This window comes from Hesperophylax consimilis, chromosome 31, assembly GCF_061612785.1.
Source record: "Hesperophylax consimilis isolate HC1 chromosome 31, BYU_Hcon_1.0, whole genome shotgun sequence".
Lineage (NCBI taxonomy): Eukaryota > Metazoa > Arthropoda > Insecta > Trichoptera > Limnephilidae > Hesperophylax > Hesperophylax consimilis.
Window position 1 is genome coordinate 4,846,121 of NC_142866.1, and position 22,673 is coordinate 4,868,793.

The window sequence follows — 22,673 nt, forward strand, 5'->3', positions numbered from 1 at the left end:
CCTTAATTGATAGGTTGTGGCGTGATGTCAAAGGAGTTTTAAAAAATTGAATGAGAAGAAGAAAAAAGAACACGAAACAAAATAAAACTTATTAAGATTACAGACATACAACAAATCAAACAAACAAACTTACTGAACAAAGTAAGTCGAATAAGAAAATATTGAAAACTTTTTAGAGCTAAGAAAGATGCTATAAAACATAAGATTTATTAAAATGATGTCTCAATAAATTTAATTTAAATTCAATTTGAATACCTAGTAGGTAAGTGCATAAGGTTCAGTACCGAAAAATGACCACATGTAGTATAGCTACCTCAAGCAAAACTACAAATAGTAATGATTTATCTGCACAATTGATACCGGTAGTTAGGAAAATATATATGGTTTCCAGCGACAGAAATCCTCAAATTGCACCTAATCTTAATTTGAAACTATTGAAGATGTAATCTTTTCTTTAAAATATGACTTTAAAAGTTACATTTTGAAAACCAGTGAAAGCATTTTCGAATTAATTAACTAAAATTCAATATTCCAATAATTCCAATAAGTTCCATGTTTAACTAGCACTTAGTTGCTTACATTCTAAGTTCTTTTTAATAGATTTTCTACTCGTATATAATTTAGAGATAGATTATTCATAATATTTCTTACATTAGCAATATGTGAATTTTTGAGTGCTGACCGACATGTAAATAGTAAAATAATTATCAACAACAGAACAGCGGTTTTTCCTGTCCAGTTTAAAAGGTACACACTGTATGTCATGTGGATGTACCTACACACAACAATACAAATAAATAAAAGACGGAGTGAAACCACCTAGAGAAGTTATAGTTACAAGGACATGGTTGAGAATACAATGGATAGGTATACACATACGCGAGCATTGTGTGCTAAGCCCATACGTTTCCAGTCTTTGGAAATTTGTGGATAATTACCTATTCGGGTAAACAATTTTATCAAGATAACGACAGTAATATTAATGCCTTGTCGTTTATCATCGAATTAAATACAAGTAGTTACGTATTATGTACTGTGTATATAATTCTGCATGACTTTGAAGCCTAAATAAGAAAGATTGATTGATGCTTCCTTTTTTAACGCGGTACCTACAGAATAATATATTTTTATTCATAAAGAAAGAAAAATTAAAATATACTTATGTATTCAATTCTGCGTGACTTTGACGCCTAAGTCGGGAAGATTAAGTGGAGTTACATACTCGTATGTATTTTGACGCAGTGACGCAGTACCTAAATGATAATAATAACATATTATGTAATGCACAATCAAAACGTGCAAAAAATAGGTGAAATTAATTTTATGCAAACAGGGATTGTTTATACCATGTATTTCGCAACCCTACATGACATTTTTTTATCGGCGAACAAATTATGTTTTCCTGGAAATTGTACAAATTTTGCTGTTTCTTAAAAATTTTTTTATAGTTTGCGTTAATAGTCGGTAAGAATAGTCTGCGTTTTTCGCAGATTCAGTATTTGTATTTCGATGAGTTTATTGAGTTTAGTGACTTCTAACGCTGTAGCTGCTCGTGGCTGGGTATAACTGGTATTTGTACCTCCCCGGGGCGCGGAAATCGGTGATTAGAACTCGCTCAACTTCCTCTGCTTCTGCGTTCTAATACTCGAAGGCATGCGAGGAAATCGAAGAAAACCGTCAGGCTTAGTTTCATAAAAGTTCAAATAATGCAAACAATGTCGTGTAATAATCATATATCTAAGGGTTCCATGACAAAACGTACCAGTTACAAAACAGAAAATTGAAGACAAGTTAAGATAAGAAAGAAAAACATCTATCGTAACCTAAACTAACCTATAATTTTTTTCGTGTTCTGTTTTATCTGGTTGCCCTAAGTAGGTTCCTAACCAATACGTAATTACTCCGCATGAATAAGAAGTTATAATAATGAATTTCAACACAACTTTATCTAGATTCATCCTTAGCAATCTTGACATCAGACTACTTATTACAATGTATTTTATTATCTTTGATAATATTCTGCCTTGCCTTTCTGGGACGTCACTGACTTATTTTTCCATCCACTTGGGCATTTTGTGAATTCTTCTGTTTATGGTGCCAAAGTTCTGTTTATTTTGCTACCACCAGCTTTGCATTTTTGGATTCAATCGTAATTTGGATCAAATTCGCAAGTCTGTAATACATTTTCAATTTGGTAGGCGGGTATGGGTACCGCCGCCCCGGGAACCATTTATTGGACAATAGGTCACCCCGAGGGGTTCTTAGGTGACTTGCGGATGCGTCTGCCGACCTACTTAAGTTTTCCAACGAATATTAGTCCAATTCTACATATTTGTTTTATTTATATTAAATTCTTAATATTCCCGTTATTCGAGGAGTGTGTATTATTAGTTGCACTTGCTACCTATAATACCTACAGTTAAAAATAGGTTACACTGTTTCGAGCGTTACCGCTAATTAGTCCATTAAATGAATAACTAAAAAAAGTATTATGACAGTTGGTACCTACTTACTTACATCATATTGGCCTTGTTTAATTAATGGTATTATATTTTCACCACATGGAAATATCGTTTTAAATATCAGCTTGTTACAATTGGCAAGAAACATAAGTTTTATCGCATTTTGTTACAAACTTGTTATAGTTGTTAAAAAAAGTTGTATTATTTTTTTTTATATCAAGTAAAAAAAATTGTACAGTTAACACATTTTCCAGTATGATTTCGCCGCCGTGCTCTAGGAATGTATTCATACATTTCATACGACTGTTTATAATAATTTTTAAATTACGCAATTCAGTTTTATTTATTACATAATCGGTGTGAAAATATTTAATGAAATTAAATAAATAATGTAAGACATGTATGAAGGGTGTTAAAGTGTAGAATGTATCGGTACTATGAATGAAATGTATTGCAGATGTAAGAAATATGTTGTGAGTATTTTTTAGTAATGCCGACTCCATGCAGTTAAAATGTATGAACAGCAGAATATTTACTATAATTGTACACAAAACGTAATTTTTCAACATAAAAAATATAGAATAGACTTTTATACTTTTTGTTTTGAAAAATTGAGTAAGGTGACACTAACTGCGAGTAGTACTGGGTATCGAACTTGATCCGTCCGACTGCTATACGAACCCACACATCTACCTATTGTCCACATCTGGTTACAGTTGCTAACGTCAGCTATAAAACAATTAATATAAAGCCCATCAAGCTTAATAATCAAACTATACATTATACACAGACCTGGCTTAAGAGGAAGCTACAAGCCAAAAATGTGTATATTCTTGGTATACCTTATATCGTAGGTAATAGGCATTAAAATCGCTTGACAAACGGAATCTATAAACGTTCGATTTCAAGCACAAAACTGGTTTTTATTTGTTTTGTAAATAATTTTGTAAGAAAGCAAAAAATTTAATTAAGTGAAACTGTCACAGATAATCTTAGCTATAATACTGTATTTTTTAAAAGTTCTTTCCTTTATGCATTCATACATTTCTATTGATAAAATATTTTTTTTAGAAGTTTACATTTATATTTTTTATTTGTATTATACTCAAGCGAAACGATAGGAAAACCTTTAATTTATCTAAAGCATATTTTTTGGTATTCATAATGTACACCAATTCGTTATAAAGATTAATCAAAATAGTGATTTGGCATTAAGCTTCGCTTTAAGTTGAAATATTGTTGCGCTACTCGGAAATCGATCTGGCAACCTATCGACTCACAGTCAAATGAATAAACCACTAAGCTACGGAAGCCGTCAATCGACGTGAAAAATATATTTGTAGGTATATTAAAATAACATAAGAGAGATAAAAAATATATTGGTAGGTATGTTAAAATAACGTAAGAGAGATAAAAAATATATTGGTAGGTATGTTAAAAAAACATAAGAGAGATAAAAAATATATTGGTAGGTATGTTAAAATAACATAAGAGAGATAAAAAATGGTTTTAAAACGACTCACCTCTTTCTTCAATGACGCTGGTCTGGTTACACCCTACCAGGAGCGCATGAACCAGCAGAAGCAACAGGACAGTCAGCTCGGCCATGGTTACTATATCCCAGATGAGTTACTACTGCAGAAATTGTCACTCACACATCATTGTCTCACTTCACTAACTGTCGTACCTACTATATTTTGTCAACACTGATAATAATAAATTTTTAAATGAAAAACCACGACTATTTTCATCAAAAAACATCAACAAAAAACTATTTGGAATAAGAATAACAGAAACTTTTCTTTGAAAACACTGTTTTATAAAGTAAAATAATAACACGCTTCACACTTTGTTCTACTTCTGAGTGTTTTGAGATAAGATAAGATTAAAGCGTGAAATTTAAAATCTGAACGAAATCTTATCTGTATGACAGAGTGCGCGCACGGGAAAATTTGCGAATTTGAACTGCCGCTAGTAACTGTCAAGTCGGTGCAACGGGCAGCACAACCGCACTGCGCGCTGTTTGGGAGAAAGTGCCGTGCTGTGTTAAAGGGACTTAAGGCAGAGGCGAGGCGAGGCAAGGCAGACGCTGAGTGCCACTGGTGGTAAACAATACTTTAGTTTTGTGAGAGTCGTGCTAGGTGCTAGTAGAGTGGAGTCAGCGGAGACGCTCGACTCTGGAACGCCGTAAGCCCGCGATCAGTGATCACTCACTTGTTGATTCTCTGCACTCCACTGCAAACATTCCGGCGGAATCTGCTATACCGGCCGCCCTTCTTTACTTAACATGAGAATATTAAAAGAAAACTGCACATTACATATATCTATTATCATCATGTCATATTTTAAGTAAGAAACGATATTGGCGCCAATGGCGTAGAGACCGCCTGAGCAACATTGATGTATTTTATTTAGATGAGGCATGAAGCGAAAAAATAGGTTCCGTTTTTTTACTCCAACTGACCTCCAACTCTCCCAACGCTCTAACTAAAACCACCGTAGCTCTATACCGGGCAACAAGGTGGTTGTTACTAAGAAAAATTAGTAGATGTTTTTAACATTTTAAAATATTTTTATAAGCAATAATTATAAGCCTGAAACACTCACGTCCCGTTGTCCAATCGGCGGTCCCGTTGGCGTCATGTATCTTTTATCAGGAGATTTTTCAATGTGGATGAGTGTTTCAGGCTTATAATTATTGCTTATAAAAATAATTGTTACCCTTTGTGCTTTGCATAAAAAAATCTTGTTTTAAACATTAGTTTACCAAAACAAAAAAAAAATATATATATATATATTAAAATAGCTGACATTGACGACAGGGATATAGGCCGATTTTTTTTCAAATTTGACCTAAAAACTCTGACTTCGGACAAGATTTACTGGAAAAGAAATATTCAAAAGAGTTTCCGGACACCACCTGTCTGTACTTCTTATTTTACATATTCGTATATTTACATTCACACGATAGTGAATCCCATTTAGGCCCATTTCAAGTATTTTTTTTTAGAATGTCACTTTTTTGTAATTTTATATGGAATAGTTTTCGAAGTACAACAGTGATGTGATATTTAGGGAAATTCTGAAATGTTGAAGAAGAGGAAATTAAATGTGAAATTTTCGAAACATTCAAATTTTCTGATGTAAATTTTGTGGAAATTAATTATTTTAAAATTACCTGGGCCTCTTCCCCAGCCCATAAACTTGAAAATATTGTGGGGTATTGGCACAGACATAGGAATTAATAGACGAGAAGATAATGGCGAGGGGTAAAATCAACTGTTGAAGAACGAAGGGCGTAAGGCTGACTGTGATTCGTCAATAAATCAATCTGACAGTAAATAGGCATCTCGCATTATAATATCACCATTTACTTCTTAAAAGTAAAATCTGCTTTTGAATGAATAGACATTTTTACATGGGAGCGCAAATTACTCGCCACGTTATGAACAAATTTGCGAAGTCCGAATTCGGCAAAAAAATTCGGTTCTATTTTCAGAGTCGAATATTTCGTTTAAGTATTTAGTTAAGACACTTTTATAAATGTTCATAATTTACTTCCCAGCAACCAACCAGCTTTGTGTTTCGCGTCCAGACGTTTCTCGATGTGATAGTATATGTTTCTAAAACTGATCTATATTATACGATGTGAATATGCTTAAAATAAAGTAAAATAATGCTTACTTATGGAATGTAATACGACAATTGGGTTTATTCTCTTTTTCACATCTATTTTTACAAATTTTCATAGTACAAGTCAACATTTTGCCGTGTTATTTCGTAAAATGAACCGATGATGCCTCGACCATAGTTCGCACAAGAATGATGACGTCACGTTTTCAAATTTCACTTGAGGCCATACGCGAGCCCAGCCGGCTCCAATGGAACCGGTATGGGGAGTGGGGATAATACGCTTTTAATCACTTAGGGCAGGTCTACTAATATTCATATGTCTATGGGTATTGGGGAAGAATTCTTAGAAATTCTTTAGTCAACCCCTCCCCCCCCTCATGAATGAATCCAGTACTGAGCAATCGAGCAATCTCATACCCATAATCAATATTAGGAAAGCAGAGGGTGGAGAGATATATTCTGTTAATCTATCACTGCCTGAAAACTACAGCAGTAGTCGTGGACAACACTTGTTTGATACCACACGGCAGAACAGATGTTCTAGACCAGCACAAGAGAAATCGTTTTATTGAATGTAATTTCTAAAATGGTAGACATTAGATATATTTAATTACTATATAAATAACCCTAAAAATTTTTGTATTGAAACCTACCTATCTTATCTGATAAGAGAGCCACGATTCTTTCTTTGGTTGCATATGTATTATAATATGTTTCGAATAAAATATTATTTTTTGGATATAAGTTTCTTTGAAAAATTGTTTCATTTTATTTATTTTTTCTGATTGGTTGATAATACAGCGCATTTCAGAAGGGATATTTGTTGTAATTTTTTATGTCTTTGTAAAAATAATGGCTTTGGATTTGTGTTGTTTAAAATTGAGTAATAAATTGATTTCCATTTCTTGTTCTAAAATTCTTGATATTCTTTAATACTTTTTTCTTTACATATTTTAATAATGGAAGCTTGCTTAAAGATGTAATCGACATTTGGTAATGGAAAAATTAAAAAAAAGTGATTTTCTTGAGATAAATTTTTTTAATCTTGGTATAACTTTTTTTAAGTATGTATTTATTTTCGACTACCATAATACGGGCGTGTGTCTAGTGTGGTAGTCGAAAAGCATTTAAAAACTGTACACATTAATATTTCATGAATAAAGAAAAAATAAAAAATAAAAAATACTTTATAAGAGCGCGCACTTGAAGTGAAATGACACTAAACTGCGCTATATAAATGGTATATTATTATTATTATGATGCTTCTTTGCGAAACATTTACTGAGTTTAGATTGTTTTTGTGAAAGATCTTCCCTAATCAATACAGTAGAATGAGATGACTCCGGATATTTTCTCAAGATTTTAAAAGTTTTTGATAAACTAGCAGATATAAAAATCTTAAAATATTTATTAAATACATTAGAATTTTTTTATTTCATGTGTATTTTTATTACAATAAATATACAATGCTTACATGTCATACGGTATTAAAAAAATAGCATTTTCTCACCATAAAGAGACAAGGCTCTTGTGTTTGGTGAGGGAATTCTTCCTATAAAATTCGTGTAAGTAATTAATAATATATAGTAATAACAAAAAGATAAGTAAGAAAAACGCAAGATTTATCAATAATAGATTTTAAATAATAACAGTTATGTGGACTCTTTATAGTAGTCTATGATAATTTTTAGATTTTAGCTAAAATTCATGAATATTTTCGATAATTTTTAGATTTAAAGGAAGTTTGTAAGATATTTGAATTATATGTATTTATATGCATAACTACAGTACCTTTAAAACAAATTAAGCATACATATTGTCGGAGTCACCAGTCATAATCACATAGCTGTACTAAACTTCAGATTTCGTGACTTCTAAAAACTGGCATTCCATATTCATGTTTTTATAGATTTTTTAAAATAAATATTTAGGGGGTGATAGTTCAAAGCAATCGTTGGAACAAGAAAGTTCCATCCATCATTTTGGCAAAATTAACACCTCTATTTAAAAATCGGTTGTACATTGTGCTTTTAGGTACAGAATATTTTTCACTCACACCTCTAATGGGTAATTTCGTACCTAAGACATGGTCTTTCATTGATAAGGCCTTCCTCCAATCTTCTTTATGCACTTTCGCATTTATGTCCAAAGTCACCCTACACCACATAATGTTTTTAAAATTAGTAGTAAAAAAAATTACGCAAAATCGCAGATATGATAACTTTACCTATAAGTGTTCTAAGATAATCAATTATTCATTTCACATAAAAAATCTTTTTGATTAACAATAATACTGACCTTCACAATACTTTATAGACCACACTTATAGAAATTCATAATTTTGAAACCTTGATAAAAGTGAATTTTTAAGCAAACTTATGAAGATTGGCCATAAAATAACAGCACAAGTACATTAGTCACGGATGCCAGTATCCAACTGATAACTGAAAATGGATAAAATCTGGATTTCAAATTTAATTTACACAATATTACAATTTTTCTATTTTTATGTGATTACTGAACAAGAGTTCCAAAAGCTTGGGGACAGTGGGACCATGACATCCCAAAACAAAGCACAATTATGGTGATAAGCCATCTTTATTTGTGTAATGTTTTTATGTGAATATCGCACAAGAGTCCCCAACGCCTGGCGTGAGCTATATCTGTGTTTAAGTTGAAGTCAAATTAGGAAAATTTTGGAATCCTGTAAATAATATTAATGTGATTGTGCTACGTACGTTATACTGGTCAGAAAATACTAAACTTCTTGACATTCTTCATTATGACATCAACACCTTTTCTGTAACATCCATGAGCATTTTTTTATTGTATATTCTATTTTCGTTTTGTATTATTTATTTTTTATCACTATTAAATTTTATAATTGGATAATTGTATGCAAGAATTGAAAGAGGTCGGATTGGGCGCGAATTTGAGTAATTTGAAAGTATGTTGTCTCTTGTATGGTGATGATGCGGTGCTGGTTGCTTATAGTATGGATGATCTACAGTCTCTCGTGTCTAGGATGAACGAAGTATGGATGAAGAATGAGTTAATGATGAATGTAAGTAAGTCTAAAGTAATGGTGTTTGAAAGAGAGAGTACGAAAACAGTATGCAATATAGCTGTGAATGAGGAATACTTGGAGCAGGTGGATGAGTTTGTGTATTTAGGAAGCATGTTTACGAGAGATGGGAAGGCTGACAGAGATATTGAAAGAAGAGTAAATGCAGGTAACTCCATTAATGGAGGACTGAACGCAGTTGGCGCTAACAAAAAATTGTCCAATGAAGCGAAGTTAGCAGTCCACAAAGGAGTGCTGGTACCTACCCTGATGTATGGAAGTGAGCCATGGAACTGGCAAAGAAAGGATGAAAGTAGATTGAATGCTATAGAAATGAGATCCCTGAGGCGTATGTGTGGTAAAACCATGTATGATCGTGTGAGGAATGTGGAGATCCGCAAAGAATGCAAGGCTGGTAAGCGTAATGAGTAAGATCAAGAAAGGGACGCTTAGATGGTTTGGGCATGTAGAGTGAATGAGCGAAGAAAGGAGTGTAAGGAGAATATACGATGCAAATGTGAATGGTAGCAGAAGTCGGGGACGCCCGAGGAAGACATGGCACAACCAAGTGAATCAGATACTTGAGTCGGGCCATGTCAAGAGTCAGAACATTAGAAGAGTATGTATGAGACGATGTATGAATGTGAATGAGGCAAGGAGTGTGTGCCAAGACCAAGTTGTTTGGCGGTCCATTCTCTCTGCCTACCCCTGCGGGAAAAAGGCGTGATGGTTAGTTAGTTAGTTAGTTTTTTTAAAATTTTATTTCTGAATCTTCCTTTTTGTGGCTACATTATGAGAGACAAGAACATGACTATATAAATATTTTTTTTAAATTAAGAAAATATTTTTCAACAGGATCGGCAGCTGTCTTAAATGTTAGTGTATAGGCATTAATACAGGAAGGTTTTGTTTGATTCAAATACACACTCACAATATGAGGAATTTATTATTAAAATAAAACATTGAAATTTTTTTTGCACATTTATTAAATAAGTCATACAATAATACAAGTAAGTAGTAATAATAATAATGTATAACTAAAATAACATGTAATTTAGTGCTCCATTGTAATAAAGACACATGACATGTAAACACTTATATTATAATCAAGTTTAAACAATTCCTCTACAAAGCACCATGTCATGTTAAAACATTATTAATATTTGCAGATGCTTCTAATAACACTGCATACTTTAAAAAAGAGTGCGAAAATATGGTGTATATATGGGTAAATATATAATGTAATTACATATATATATATATTATGCATATGGCTTTTGTAAGATAGCTCTTTAAATTATCCATAACACTCAATCACTAAAAGGCTTGGCTTATATTAGTAACAACTATTATTATAATGCCCTAGTTACGTTAGCAGGACTTTCCTCAAAGAAACTTCATTTGATAGGTCAACTTCCTTCTATGCAATGCTATTTAGATTTTACTATAAAGAATTGGAAGTGTTACACTACAAAGAGGCTCGAATGTGAAGTTTTTTTTTTAAACCAATGCCGTATTAGAATAGAATGTCAACTAAACCAATCAATGTAATGAGATATTATTATACTATTATTTCCTGACATGTAAAGGAAATACAAATAATTTTAGAAACCAATGCCGTATTAGAATAGAATTTCAATCAATGTAATGAGGTATTATTATACTATTATTCCCTGACATGTAAAGGAAAACAAATAATTTTAGAAACCTATGCCGTATTAGAATAGAATGTCAATCAATGTAATGAGATATTATTATACTTTTATTCAATAACATGTAAAGAAAATACAAATAATTGAGCTGCTCTAGAATTTACAATGTTTGCAATCACTTCATCCATTGATTATGTGACACATAACATGGTATGTGTCGGCCATCTCGCATCACTTACCATTCTTTACTTGAAACAGTATGTAGAATACCATTGATTACATATCTCAAATTGTCGATTAAAACAGTGCTACCACTACTACGAGTGATGTCCACCGAAAGACCAGAAAACACCGTTTACAATAAAAAACCATTTTTGGGAAAATGTTAGTTAACATGGTCTACATCCGAGCAGCTCAATTTTAGAAACTAATGCTGTATTAGAATAGAATGTCAACTAAACCAATCAATATTATTATTCCCTGACATGTAAAGGAAATACAAATAATTTTTTTATCTTTTACAAAATATTATTTATTCAGCATCAACGATGAAAAAAAAAACATTGAGAATAATTTGTAATAAGAATACAATTTTGAAAATAATCAACCAATTATCCATTAATCATATTCAAATGCCTTTTCATAACAGTATCTTTTCTTTACAATGAAGCCATTTAACTAATTTATCAAATTTTACTTATATTGACTAGAAAATATTTATACGGCCTAATATTATATATAATAATTATAACACTCGAATACTGAATAATAAGTTGGTTCTGCAAGCCACTGCTTCTGTTTAGTTTTATATTAGAAAAGGGCAAAATTACTTTATGACCCAACAATGAAAAACACATTAAATAAGTTGAAAATCGATTTTTCGAATATCGGTAAAGGTAGTTTGTGGAAATTTTTGATACTAAAATTGTACAAAAATGATTGCGGAGCCTTATATAAATATTAAAACATTGATCCAATCCCAACAATACCGTTCATTCCGGAGCACCTCTTCTTCGTACATTACACATTCCTTAGACTCTAAATGTTTTCCTTATAAATTGGTAGTAAAAGTTTATACATACAAGTAAATGCATAAATATATAATTATTTCATTGATCCATGTTGATTTATAATATTATGTTCAAGTTAAATTTAAAAAATACACATTTTACGATCAACCCGTTCAACGATCAACGTTCTTGTGTTGATATTTGTTAGAAGAAATAAACATTGGCTGCATTGTTATAATAGATATTATAAGAAAATAATTTGAAAGGAATTTGTATGCGGTCAATTATAGATGGAAGATTTCTACGGCTTGTGAACTTTCCTTTGAGATATGTATTTTAACTCTTCTCTCTTTCTTTGATATGAATTGGCGTAACTTCCCAATTATCAATTTATACATACATATTATACAAACCTTCAAAAATCTTCAATATAATGTATATTATATATATTCATATAGCACCAAAGTTCAAGCAAAACTTAAAATTCTTTGGAAAGAATTTTTATCTTTTTAATAAATAATTAAACCGTATTCATCAGAATTTAAATAATTTTAATGAAGCATTTCTTTCTAATTTCACAGACCAGTAAGCATTAACTCCTGATGTTATTTGCTGCCCACCGATTTTATATTTCTAAACCTTAAGTGAACATAATATTCAACCATGAAAAAGGAAACAACATTGTACATATTATATACAATAATTAAATACCCTATTAGGTCTTGTATCCTTCAATAGGCCGTTGAAAAATCCCAATATTGTAAATCAACATAAACATCTCAAAACCAAATCATGGTGCTCACATTACGCAACTACATATATTATTTATTAAATATCTTCTAAAAATGCAACATGTTCATGTGCAGTAGCATGCTTAACATAATGCATTTCAATCGCAATAGGTTTATCTGAAAACAATCAACAGAATGAGCATGAGTTTAAAAAAACCATAAATGTTGTTAATGAAAAGCTAATGAATAAAAAGTAATTACTTAGATGATGCCAACACATGTTTAACATTATAAATCCTTAAATACAATGAAGAGTAACTACCAATGATAGTCACTATATAAAATGGCCAGCAAAACACAATTTTATATCAAAGATTAGAAATAATGAATTACAATTATTCCTCTGCTTATGATTTTCATTCTGATGTCAGTTGGAGACATTTGGAAAATAATATAAAGTCCATCAAATAGTTCGGGAGAAACTCATTTAGTTAATCTGTCAGGTTGTTTAGTGGCGTTTTCGCAATTAAACGTATATAGTCTTAAGTCATGTGTCATTGCCATAAGTGCCACCAAATGACCGTTAAGATTTTTAACTGGTAGTTCTACGGAACAATAAACTCCGAGTAATGTTGATTATTTTGATTTGACAGCTCGTGGTACTAAAGGTATAATCAAACATGGCTACTATCTTGATAGGATTGACCGGACCCAGAACACACAAAGAAATTTATACACACATGAAATGTAAAGTGGTTGAGTTGAAACAGGTGGCAACGCTCGATTAATAATTGCATACGTTTGTAATATTAAAATCTGAAAAGATTATAAATATCATCTGTTTTAAAAACAGTATTACGAACATAAAAAAGTGAATCTATTAGAAAATTAATGCCGAACGGGAATACATATTTCTAAATAAATCTCTAATCTGATTTTGTAAGTAACATGCTACTATATTGTCTAGCCTCGAGGAGTTAACTTCTAACTCTGGTAATATTATGTGTCTGGAAATATTATGTACCCACAAAACATATGTAGTTGAATTTTAAGTATTTACTATATCACTGAAAGATGAAAATAAAATTATTCACAGAAATTACAACATTTACCAAATTACATACTTCCATATATATGTTCAGTGCCCATGTACATTTAATTTGAGTGAAATATATTGCAAGCAAAATGTTATAGAAAAACAAAATTTTCATTAATACATATGTAATAATACAATATTACAATTATAAATATTATTGAAAAACATTTATCCCCCTTACTATTAAACGTGTTTAAAATTTTTCACAATTAGTAAACCTTTTACAACACGTAAATAAAATCAGTTACGTAAAATTCGGGTGCTTAAGATCACAGGGGTCAAACTACAAAAACTGGTGTTTTGAGTTAAGCATGGTTTCGATAATGCCATAATCATATTTATTAGTGACCCGAAGCTATATCTCATACATACAGCCTTTTAAGAGATACAGTTGGATATATCAGTGGAGCATATAAGCATTTCAATCTTTATTTGCATTTATTTCAAAACTATGTTTTTGTAGATAGGCCCTTGTGATCCTAAAACACCGAATTGAAAACTCGTTTATGTAAGGGGGTTAATTTCTGTTAATTGGTTTAAATTTTCACCAATTACACAATTCTAGTAAGATATCTGTTCAGTGCCTGTGTACCTACATTTCAATTGAGTGTGATAGTTATCAAAAAACAAATATTTATAAAAAGGTGTTATCATTTTTCATTATTATGTAAAAAAATTAATATTATGAAACTATTAATAGTGTGCAATTATTACTGAACACATTAATTATTTAACTATATAGAATACACTAAAGATAATTTACATTACCTTCTCTTTGATTAGTTCTTATCAAACAAAATAAATTACATAGATTTATTTTTTACTTTGAAGATCGCTTTTTGTACTTTCAATGTGATCAGTTCAGATGTTGTAGGTTTTTAAAAACTGACATAAATCAATAATCAATATGTAACTGTTTTTTTTTTAGTAGGCATAATAGTTACTCAAGTTGGGTGTGTTAACACATTCGCTGCCAGGAGCTTTTGTTACCATTAAAATTATGTATGATTGTTACGTCTGCTGAACCGGTAAAACTCCATCTTTTTTATTAATGATCAAATGTGACTTAAGTTGAAATCCTCCAACCTTAAGGCGCCATCTAGAGCTTCACAGGAATATTAACTCCATAATGGCCGATTTACACATTCATTGGAAGAAAGCGATTGTGTGTGATTTAAACAATGTCAGTATTTAGTTGAGTGCTTTAGTGACAACCAAAGTTAATTTGAAAACACTGTCCGCGTGTGGATAGTAAGATTTAGTTGTAAATAGTGTTTAGAAGCAATTTAGTAGAATGGAATAGAATCTTTCCTATTATTTTGCTTTAGTAGCCCCAACGATTAATGCACAAGCGTCATTATAGTAGGTGGGTTCCAAAAAGAATGTGCATTGTCTCGTGGTCAAAAGATCGCCTGGAGCGTTGCTTTTCACCTTTCGTTGGTCTACAGGGGACAATTTGGCAGCAAGCTGGCATAAAGTAAATGGCTAGCCTCATCGAGATCATTTTTCAAATAATTGAAACAGTTAAGAGATATTTCATATAGGGCTAATCACGGACTCTGCTAAATAATTTAATTAGTTTTGTGAATACTTAATTTAATATACATATACGTCAGAGATCAATTAAAACAAGCTTTTAAAAAAAGCGTTTTAAAAAAAATTACAATTGACGAAATATCTACCAAGCTGTTTTTTGGCGTGTGAATGTATATGCGCCCCCCTCGCTGCAGCGTTTACTTCCTTGTAGTAGGTGGCGGTATAAAGTACTTCTAAATTGCAGTCGTAGAATGCACTAGAGGGACAGTGATTTAGTAAGCACTAACTATTAGACTTTGTTTAAACCATGCATTAGTGATTGGTGTCATTTAATGTGATGCTAGACATTAGCATTTTTTTTGCCATTCTTCCATAGTTGGGTGGAGTCTCTGCTGGTTTTACCTTGACATAAATCACTTGCTACGAATCAAAGTATAAATCGACCTTATCAAACAATCTAATTTTGAAATCACTTCAAAAGCATCTGAACAGTCTCGTACTGTAGTTAGTATAAACTGAACAGTTTTAGTAGTAGTTTTGCATTTGGCACTGAACATATACCTGGGAGTAGTGGTTGCTTGCTTGTTTGCTGATGGTGGTAAGTAAGGTTGGTTGGGTGATTAGCATGCGACGGCCTCGGAGATGGGGTTCTCGGTGATATGGATGACGGGCGAGTGTTCAGCGCACGACTGCGAACGCACCACCTTCTGCCGTTCACGCTCCCTCATGATGATCTGGCGCAGTTCTTCAAGGGAGCTGCGGCGGTACGCGTGGATTTTACTCGGGGACAGTGGCGCCACTAAATCCAATAATTAACAGACAACACTATTAGTAACAACAAATAACTACCTACACGTGCATTGGGGAAGTCCAAATAAATTATTTAGCTTTAAAGAGATGGAGGATCCACTCTAACCAATACACAAAACAAACAAGTCATTGCAACGTAGATGGACATCATAAAAGCAACATCCTTAAGTATTTACAGTACAGATTGAAACACAATCAAAATCCTGTAACTTTCTTTATCCATTATTTAAAACTTTCTAGAACAAAATAGCAGAAAACATTAATTTAGTAAAAAAAAAGATTCTGTCTCTTTTAAGCAATTATTTTTTTACAAAAACTAGACAGTAAACAAATAGTTTTAGAATTTAAAAAAGTCTCAGCACTCCCCTGAACCAGATATTATTTTTATTTCTTGCTAGAGCAATCCTAATGACTTATAAAACTTATTTTAGGACGGGAGGTTCAATATTTAAGTTAGAGGTAATAGGTACAATTTGAGATAGGTATTTTGAAATCAAAAATATAATGTTCCGTGAGTATTTGGTTAAGGAAACTTTTTTTAGAAGATATTTAGTTTCACAGGGTTAAAAATATTCTCAATGGTTTACCGATTTTTTAATAGCAGTCAGTGGACTGGTTTTAAATCACCAGGGTGATACAATCGAACTATGTAAATAATATAATATATTATATAATATTAATGTAGATGAAACATACACAATGATGTAAAACAGATAACCTTAATAAAATTTGTTAAGATGCATTTTTGAGTATAATTAATTAGAAAGTATCAATGGGGGTTACTTTGAGATGATTAAATAGTAGTAAATTAGCTAACATTTTCTTTTTTTTTCACACAAACTTTTATTCAACATATATTAAATCAAGTAGTGATGAATCGGTACACAACATATCCACATTGGTGTAAAAGTATATATCACACAAACATAAAACTTTCAAATAACATCGACTTTTATTCTTTCATGTGTATTTATGAAACAAGTTTATAAATGTACCTCAGACATGGTTGTTTATGTCGTTTAATGTATTGTTAGTGAAAGTAATACATATATCCAAAAGGGTAAAGATATAAAAAAAAAATCATAAGCATTCCAAAATATTCTCACTACAAAAAAAAAACCTCAATCGGTAACCTTTTAAATATCGGTAATAATGATTGAGACTTCACTTTACCACAATGCGTATTATGTACATACATCATTCCAAATAAAATTAATAAAACGTGCTCAATCCTTAACAGAGAACAGTTACTTTCAAAACGTTTTGTAGCTCTGAACGTTGCTAACAGCAGGAACAGTAAATAGGGAACAAACAGACAAGCATGCAGACGCTTTAACACACAAACACTAAAGTTGAAGACAAGTTCCATGAAAGTAAGGGCGGTGTCTCGGTGCTAAAAGACACCGAACGACAGAGATAGTGAATATATGTGTTATGTTAGTAAAATAGGTTATTTTATAAATTATTTGCTTTTGTTATTTGAGCAAATGTTTATGGATTAATGAGTAAAGCAAAGCGAGAAATTATAAAAAGGTGCAACGGTGGACACTTACAGTGGATAATAGCCCTAATGTATGTTTCTATGATTATTGATCTCCCTTGGAACTGGACGTCACTTGCGCTTGGCAATTTTTTGGAGGTTGTGAACGGCTACGCAGAAGAAAGAAAAATAAAAATAAATTAGAAGACAATTGAAATGCACTGCGCTTTGCCAATGATTTTTTCACGGTTCAGGCATGTGTGACACTACATGAAATTGCCCATAAAAAATAGCAAATCAAACTGGAATAAAAAAAAAACTTAAGAAATGTGAGGACGCTCATACATACTGCATGTATTTAGTCGTTTCAAAAACTATATTTATATAAATTGACCGAGAATGGCAGCTATCTTTTATGGACAGGAAAGTAAAAACAAAAACTTTTCTAAAAATAAGCAATATAATAAACTATTTTTTATAAATAAAATGAGACAAACACCTAATAATAATAATGATATCTGGATGATTTGCATAGCGTCGTTTTTGTGAAAAATCATCTCAAGGGTGTTACGCTAAAACATGAATGATAGTCTAACAAAGTTATATTATAGTCTACCTATGTACTACATATAATTACATACACATAAGGCTTTTTGTGAGATCTAACTGATTCAACATATATATTGTAAAGGCAATGACACAAATGTTAAAACTCCAGAGAAATCACATTATTTACTCTGAGGCAGGGGTCTGCAACCAAACTAAACAAGTGAGTTACTGTACAAGCTTGCCGATTACTATCCAGATGCATTAAATTGGGATAGGTATTGATGTGTTGCTGATCTCTGCTCTCAGGCTACATTCTTTCAAAATATTGTCGCTGCATTGAAATAACTATGTCAGAAATCTAAATGCCAATCGATACAGATAAAATACATCCGGATTTATCCAAAGTATGGCAAAAGTACAACGCATATTTAATGTAAGTACAGCGAAATGCTTGAAATGGCTGTCTGAATTCCATTAGTTAGATGTGATTTATTTTTAATTTAATTATTTTAGCTCTAAAGTAATCCTCAGTCTCTCTTGTAAAGTGGACATTATCATATGAAGAAGGATTCGGTAAAATTCTGAAAGAGATGAAAAGATCATTTGTGAGATTTTGTTTATTTTGTTACTTGAAAACAAAATGCATTTATTTGTAAATTATTTACAGACTTTCAAAATGAAAATATCACACGTGTGTCTCTTGCCTTGGCAATAAATACCTACGTAGACTATAATTTTAATAATGAACACGGCAAAGATAGACATTTAAAAAAAGCACAAATACACATTCATACATAGTGATTTACTAAAATTATAACATGTAAGTATGTAATACTAACATCAAAATCAATTAATGTGAATACATAAAAAAAATACTAAAAATAATTACATTTATGTAGTTAACATTCAACAAAATATATTTTTTAAATGGGCTTCAATACTAAAATTCCTTGTATCAAGGTGGGAACATTTGGTCATGCAACAAATTTTGTTTTCTTTCAATAAACACTGATATTATTTTAGTGTAAAGTACACAGTTTTCTACTACTGTACTTTTCTATGTTTTCTATGAGAGTGTTAAGTTTCTATAAAAAGTGTTTACTTGTTTTGTTATTTTGTCAATTTATAAACAAAGGTTCAATGAATATATACAGCACGTACATAGTATGACACTAACACCTATCTTGACCTATTGATCAATATCTGTTTTAAAATTAATATAAAAAGATGCTGATTTGGCAGGATTTATAGAGCAATAAATATTTGCTTGCATCCGTCGTAATGTAGTTGTAATTGTAGTGAGCATATTGATGGATATGTGCAATCTTCAGTGTGCTTTTATATTATTTTACAAACAGCCAACATAAAAAATATATTTTGAAAACTTAGTTTCAATCTGACCATTGTTTGGTAAATTTATACAAAAATATTCTAAAGAAATGTGATTAGAAAGAAGATTTTAAAATAACTTCAATACCAGGTGGTCCAAAAATATCATACTTGGAAATGCTGTGAAGAAAAAAAATTGTAAGAAGGGAAGGAAGGGTGGGGTGGTCCCCCAAGAGACCCGTGCCTACAAGAGATCCGGGCCCCAAGAGATCAGTGGCGGCTCGTGACTTTTGGGTGTACTAGAGTGCTAATATTACAAAAAAATTATTGATGTAGCTGTAAACGTCTAATTTTTTTTTGAAAATTCTGTTATTTGTATGAAGATTTTCAGAAAAAACCAAAATGCCAAACTGAATTTCCTGAAAATTTCCTGCAAATCTCCAAAGAAAAAATCGAATTTTCGAAAAAAAAAATATATATTTTGGACTAAACAACATCAATCAATTAGAATATTTTAAAATAAGCACTCTATCATACTCAAAAGTCACGAGCCATCATACTCAAAAAACCAGGACCCCAAAGAGAACCGGCCTCCAAAAGACTTGGGCTCCAAGAGACCTGGCTTCCAAAAGACCCGGGCCCTCAAGAAATCCAGGTCCCTAGAAACCCGGGCCCCCAAGAGACCCGGTGACCCACAGCCAAGAAAGATAGGAAAGTAAGAAAAGTATCAGACACAAGAGTGAGGCAAAAACACTGACCTCGTGCAGCTGCTATAAATAAATAAGTATATTTAGGGACAAAGAAATCATTAGAAATGTAACACTACTAAAACATGCCTGAGTTTAATTGAGTTGTCGTTGACCTCTTTGAACAAAACTGGAAAACAAATAAAAATAAATGAAAATTGTGGTTTTTTTGCATAACTTCCTATGTTAATAGATATACAGTATGTAATACATTATGTTATTATGTAAAATGGTAACTACTTTTGTCTACATTATATGTATGTATATTTTTTATGAAATTGTTAACTTAAATTATCAGTTCAATTTTAAAAGACTAAACTATATTCTTATGGGGTGACTTGTATTGATGTTTACACTGTGAACTATTTTATGTGAAGCGTAAGCATTTAACTATGACGGTAGTGAATAACAGTGGTGGATATTAAAAATATTGTATTATTTATTGGTTTCAGTATAATATTCAGAATGCACTTGCTTCAAATTCTATTTAAACAAATCAATAATAATAGAATTTATTTGTCAATATGGTCGGACATGCCCAGTAAGGAACTAGTGTGAAAAATAATATGGTCTAAAATAATTTATATATTACATATGGATCAATAAACGCTGATTTAAACGCCTTGGAATTCATTCTCTCGCTAAATACTTAAATTGGGATTAGTTGATTCACACCAATTCGAGTGGGATGGAATATTAACCGACAAAACCGAACTGCATATGACGTTATGCGTACCCTGTCAAATTCGATCTTTTGGCAGGCTTTAAAAATGTTAACTTTGGAAATTATTTTAAGTAAGAAATCAAAATTTGTAAAAAAATAAATTAATACTAGTATTTAAGTTAGAAAGTGAACTTTAACCAAAAAAAAATTGACTGGAATTCCTTATTGGTAGATCTTTTGCCTCATTGAAAAAGGTAAATGAAAAATTATAAGTAAGTAGTTAAAAACTTTTGTTTTAATTTATTTAAATGTTTTATCTTAAACAGCTTTATATTTGTAATCCACCACTGCTATAAAGGATAACATGATGCACTAGTTGATTATTATTTTAACACAAATTTAAAGTGCAAGTACGTACCAATAAAGGTTGTAGTGAAAATTGCCATTGCTTACAGTCCAATTTGTTAAATAGTCATTTGAAAATATTCACAAATTCCAAGAATCAATTTACAATGCAGATATAAATATTAATTTTTGTTAGATAAGTATTGTTTTTTTTTGTATACATGGTTCAAGTGTTAAGTTAGAATTTGTGTAAAGCCTGTGACAGACCACGCTATATTCTCATGGCTTGGCCTGTCTCAGCATATCACTCGCCATACATTCCCAATGGTAGTGTTTGACGAGTGATGTGCTGAAATAGGCCAAGCCATGATACGTATAGCGTAATGTGTCTCTTCACCCTTAAGCATCTAAAGTAATCAATTCCAGAACCATTTATTCACACTCAATCACGCAAACTTTGAAAAATTTATTGCAATTTCTTGATATCAGTTTCCCCATCAAACTGTGACACTCCACTTGGATATTCCTCGGCGGAGAATGGTAGATCACACATAATACAATATATCTGTAGGATGTAAGTCGAAAGGTTAAAAAATAAAATTTAAAAAAAATAAAATATTTTTGAAAAGGCAAATTGAAACGTGTAAAATGAGAAAAGGTCACTGGGTTAAGAGGTAAAATCATAATTATTAATTTTCGATTCACACCACCATTTATTTCGAAAAAAATAATTTGAAATATAATAATACAATCATATTAATAGCACACTATTTAGTATAATTATTGTAAATTTAACAATAAATATTTTAATTATTATTTATCTCACAAACTTTGTGACAACATTGAAGAACATTTTATTTAAGTATGAGAAATAGTATATTATATTATATACGTAATAATGATAAAGATAAAAAATTAATTCTCAACACATTAAAAATAGTACATATTCTTATGCATCGGCAGCTTTTGAAAAATAACCACTAACCATTTATAATTTAAGGCTGTTGTTCACAAAAAAAAATTCTGTTTAAAAATTAGGATTCACTTTACATAAACAGATATTCCACAGTGAATGCTCTGTTTTTAAGGCGAGAAAATGTATGCAAAAAACATAAGTTAGTAACTGAGATCTAACTAAAAGACTCTTTCCAATCTATGACTTTGACAGCTAATAATTCTAACATTAATTTTTCTATTCCAAGTTTGCTAATTAAATAATATTATGTTGATCACTGACAGAAGTTGGCGACATCTATGTAAATATTTGGCAAATTATTCATTGGTTGGAACACATTTAGGGTGACTACATTTAGCACTGGGACTTACCGTAACCCTCTCCCTGCAAGAAGAGACGGAAAGCTTCAGACACCTTCCCCGGCTGTTCTTCGAGAACCATTCCGCAGTCGGAAATCTGAAAAGAGATTAATATGTTTATTCACAATGGCCGACTTTTAAAACCAACAAAAGTGAAAGAGACAATACACTGAACCTAAATGGTTGATAATACATTTCCTGTCCAAATTTAAAAATAAAACTCTCTTACAACACAACTAGACCACCAGAACA

At 31.4% G+C, this 22,673-nt stretch overlaps 2 protein-coding genes across 5 annotated transcripts in view; both read right to left on the minus strand.

Moving 5' to 3' along the window:
- Egfr (epidermal growth factor receptor) overlaps positions 1-4,498 on the minus strand; it is a 261,795-nt gene extending 257,297 nt beyond the window's left edge. Inside the window, exon 1 of the mRNA XM_089649859.1 lies at positions 3,986-4,498. Coding sequence (XP_089505985.1) covers positions 3,986-4,070 — 85 coding nt within the window. The 5' untranslated portion in view covers positions 4,071-4,498. The remainder of the gene's footprint in view (positions 1-3,985) is intronic.
- A 5,643-nt stretch (positions 4,499-10,141) lies between these two features.
- MESK2 (misexpression suppressor of KSR 2) overlaps positions 10,142-22,673 on the minus strand; it is a 292,886-nt gene continuing 280,354 nt past the window's right edge. For 3 of the 4 annotated variants that reach the window (XM_089649910.1, XM_089649912.1, XM_089649911.1), the window contains 2 exons: positions 22,434-22,518; positions 10,142-15,983 (listed from right to left, as the gene is read on the minus strand). In XM_089649910.1, coding sequence (XP_089506036.1) covers positions 15,805-15,983; positions 22,434-22,518 — 264 coding nt within the window. In that variant the 3' untranslated portion in view covers positions 10,142-15,804. Of the gene's footprint in view, positions 15,984-17,547; positions 17,645-22,433; positions 22,519-22,673 lie in introns of all 4 variants that reach the window. The other variant, XR_016305189.1, reaches the window with a different exon arrangement.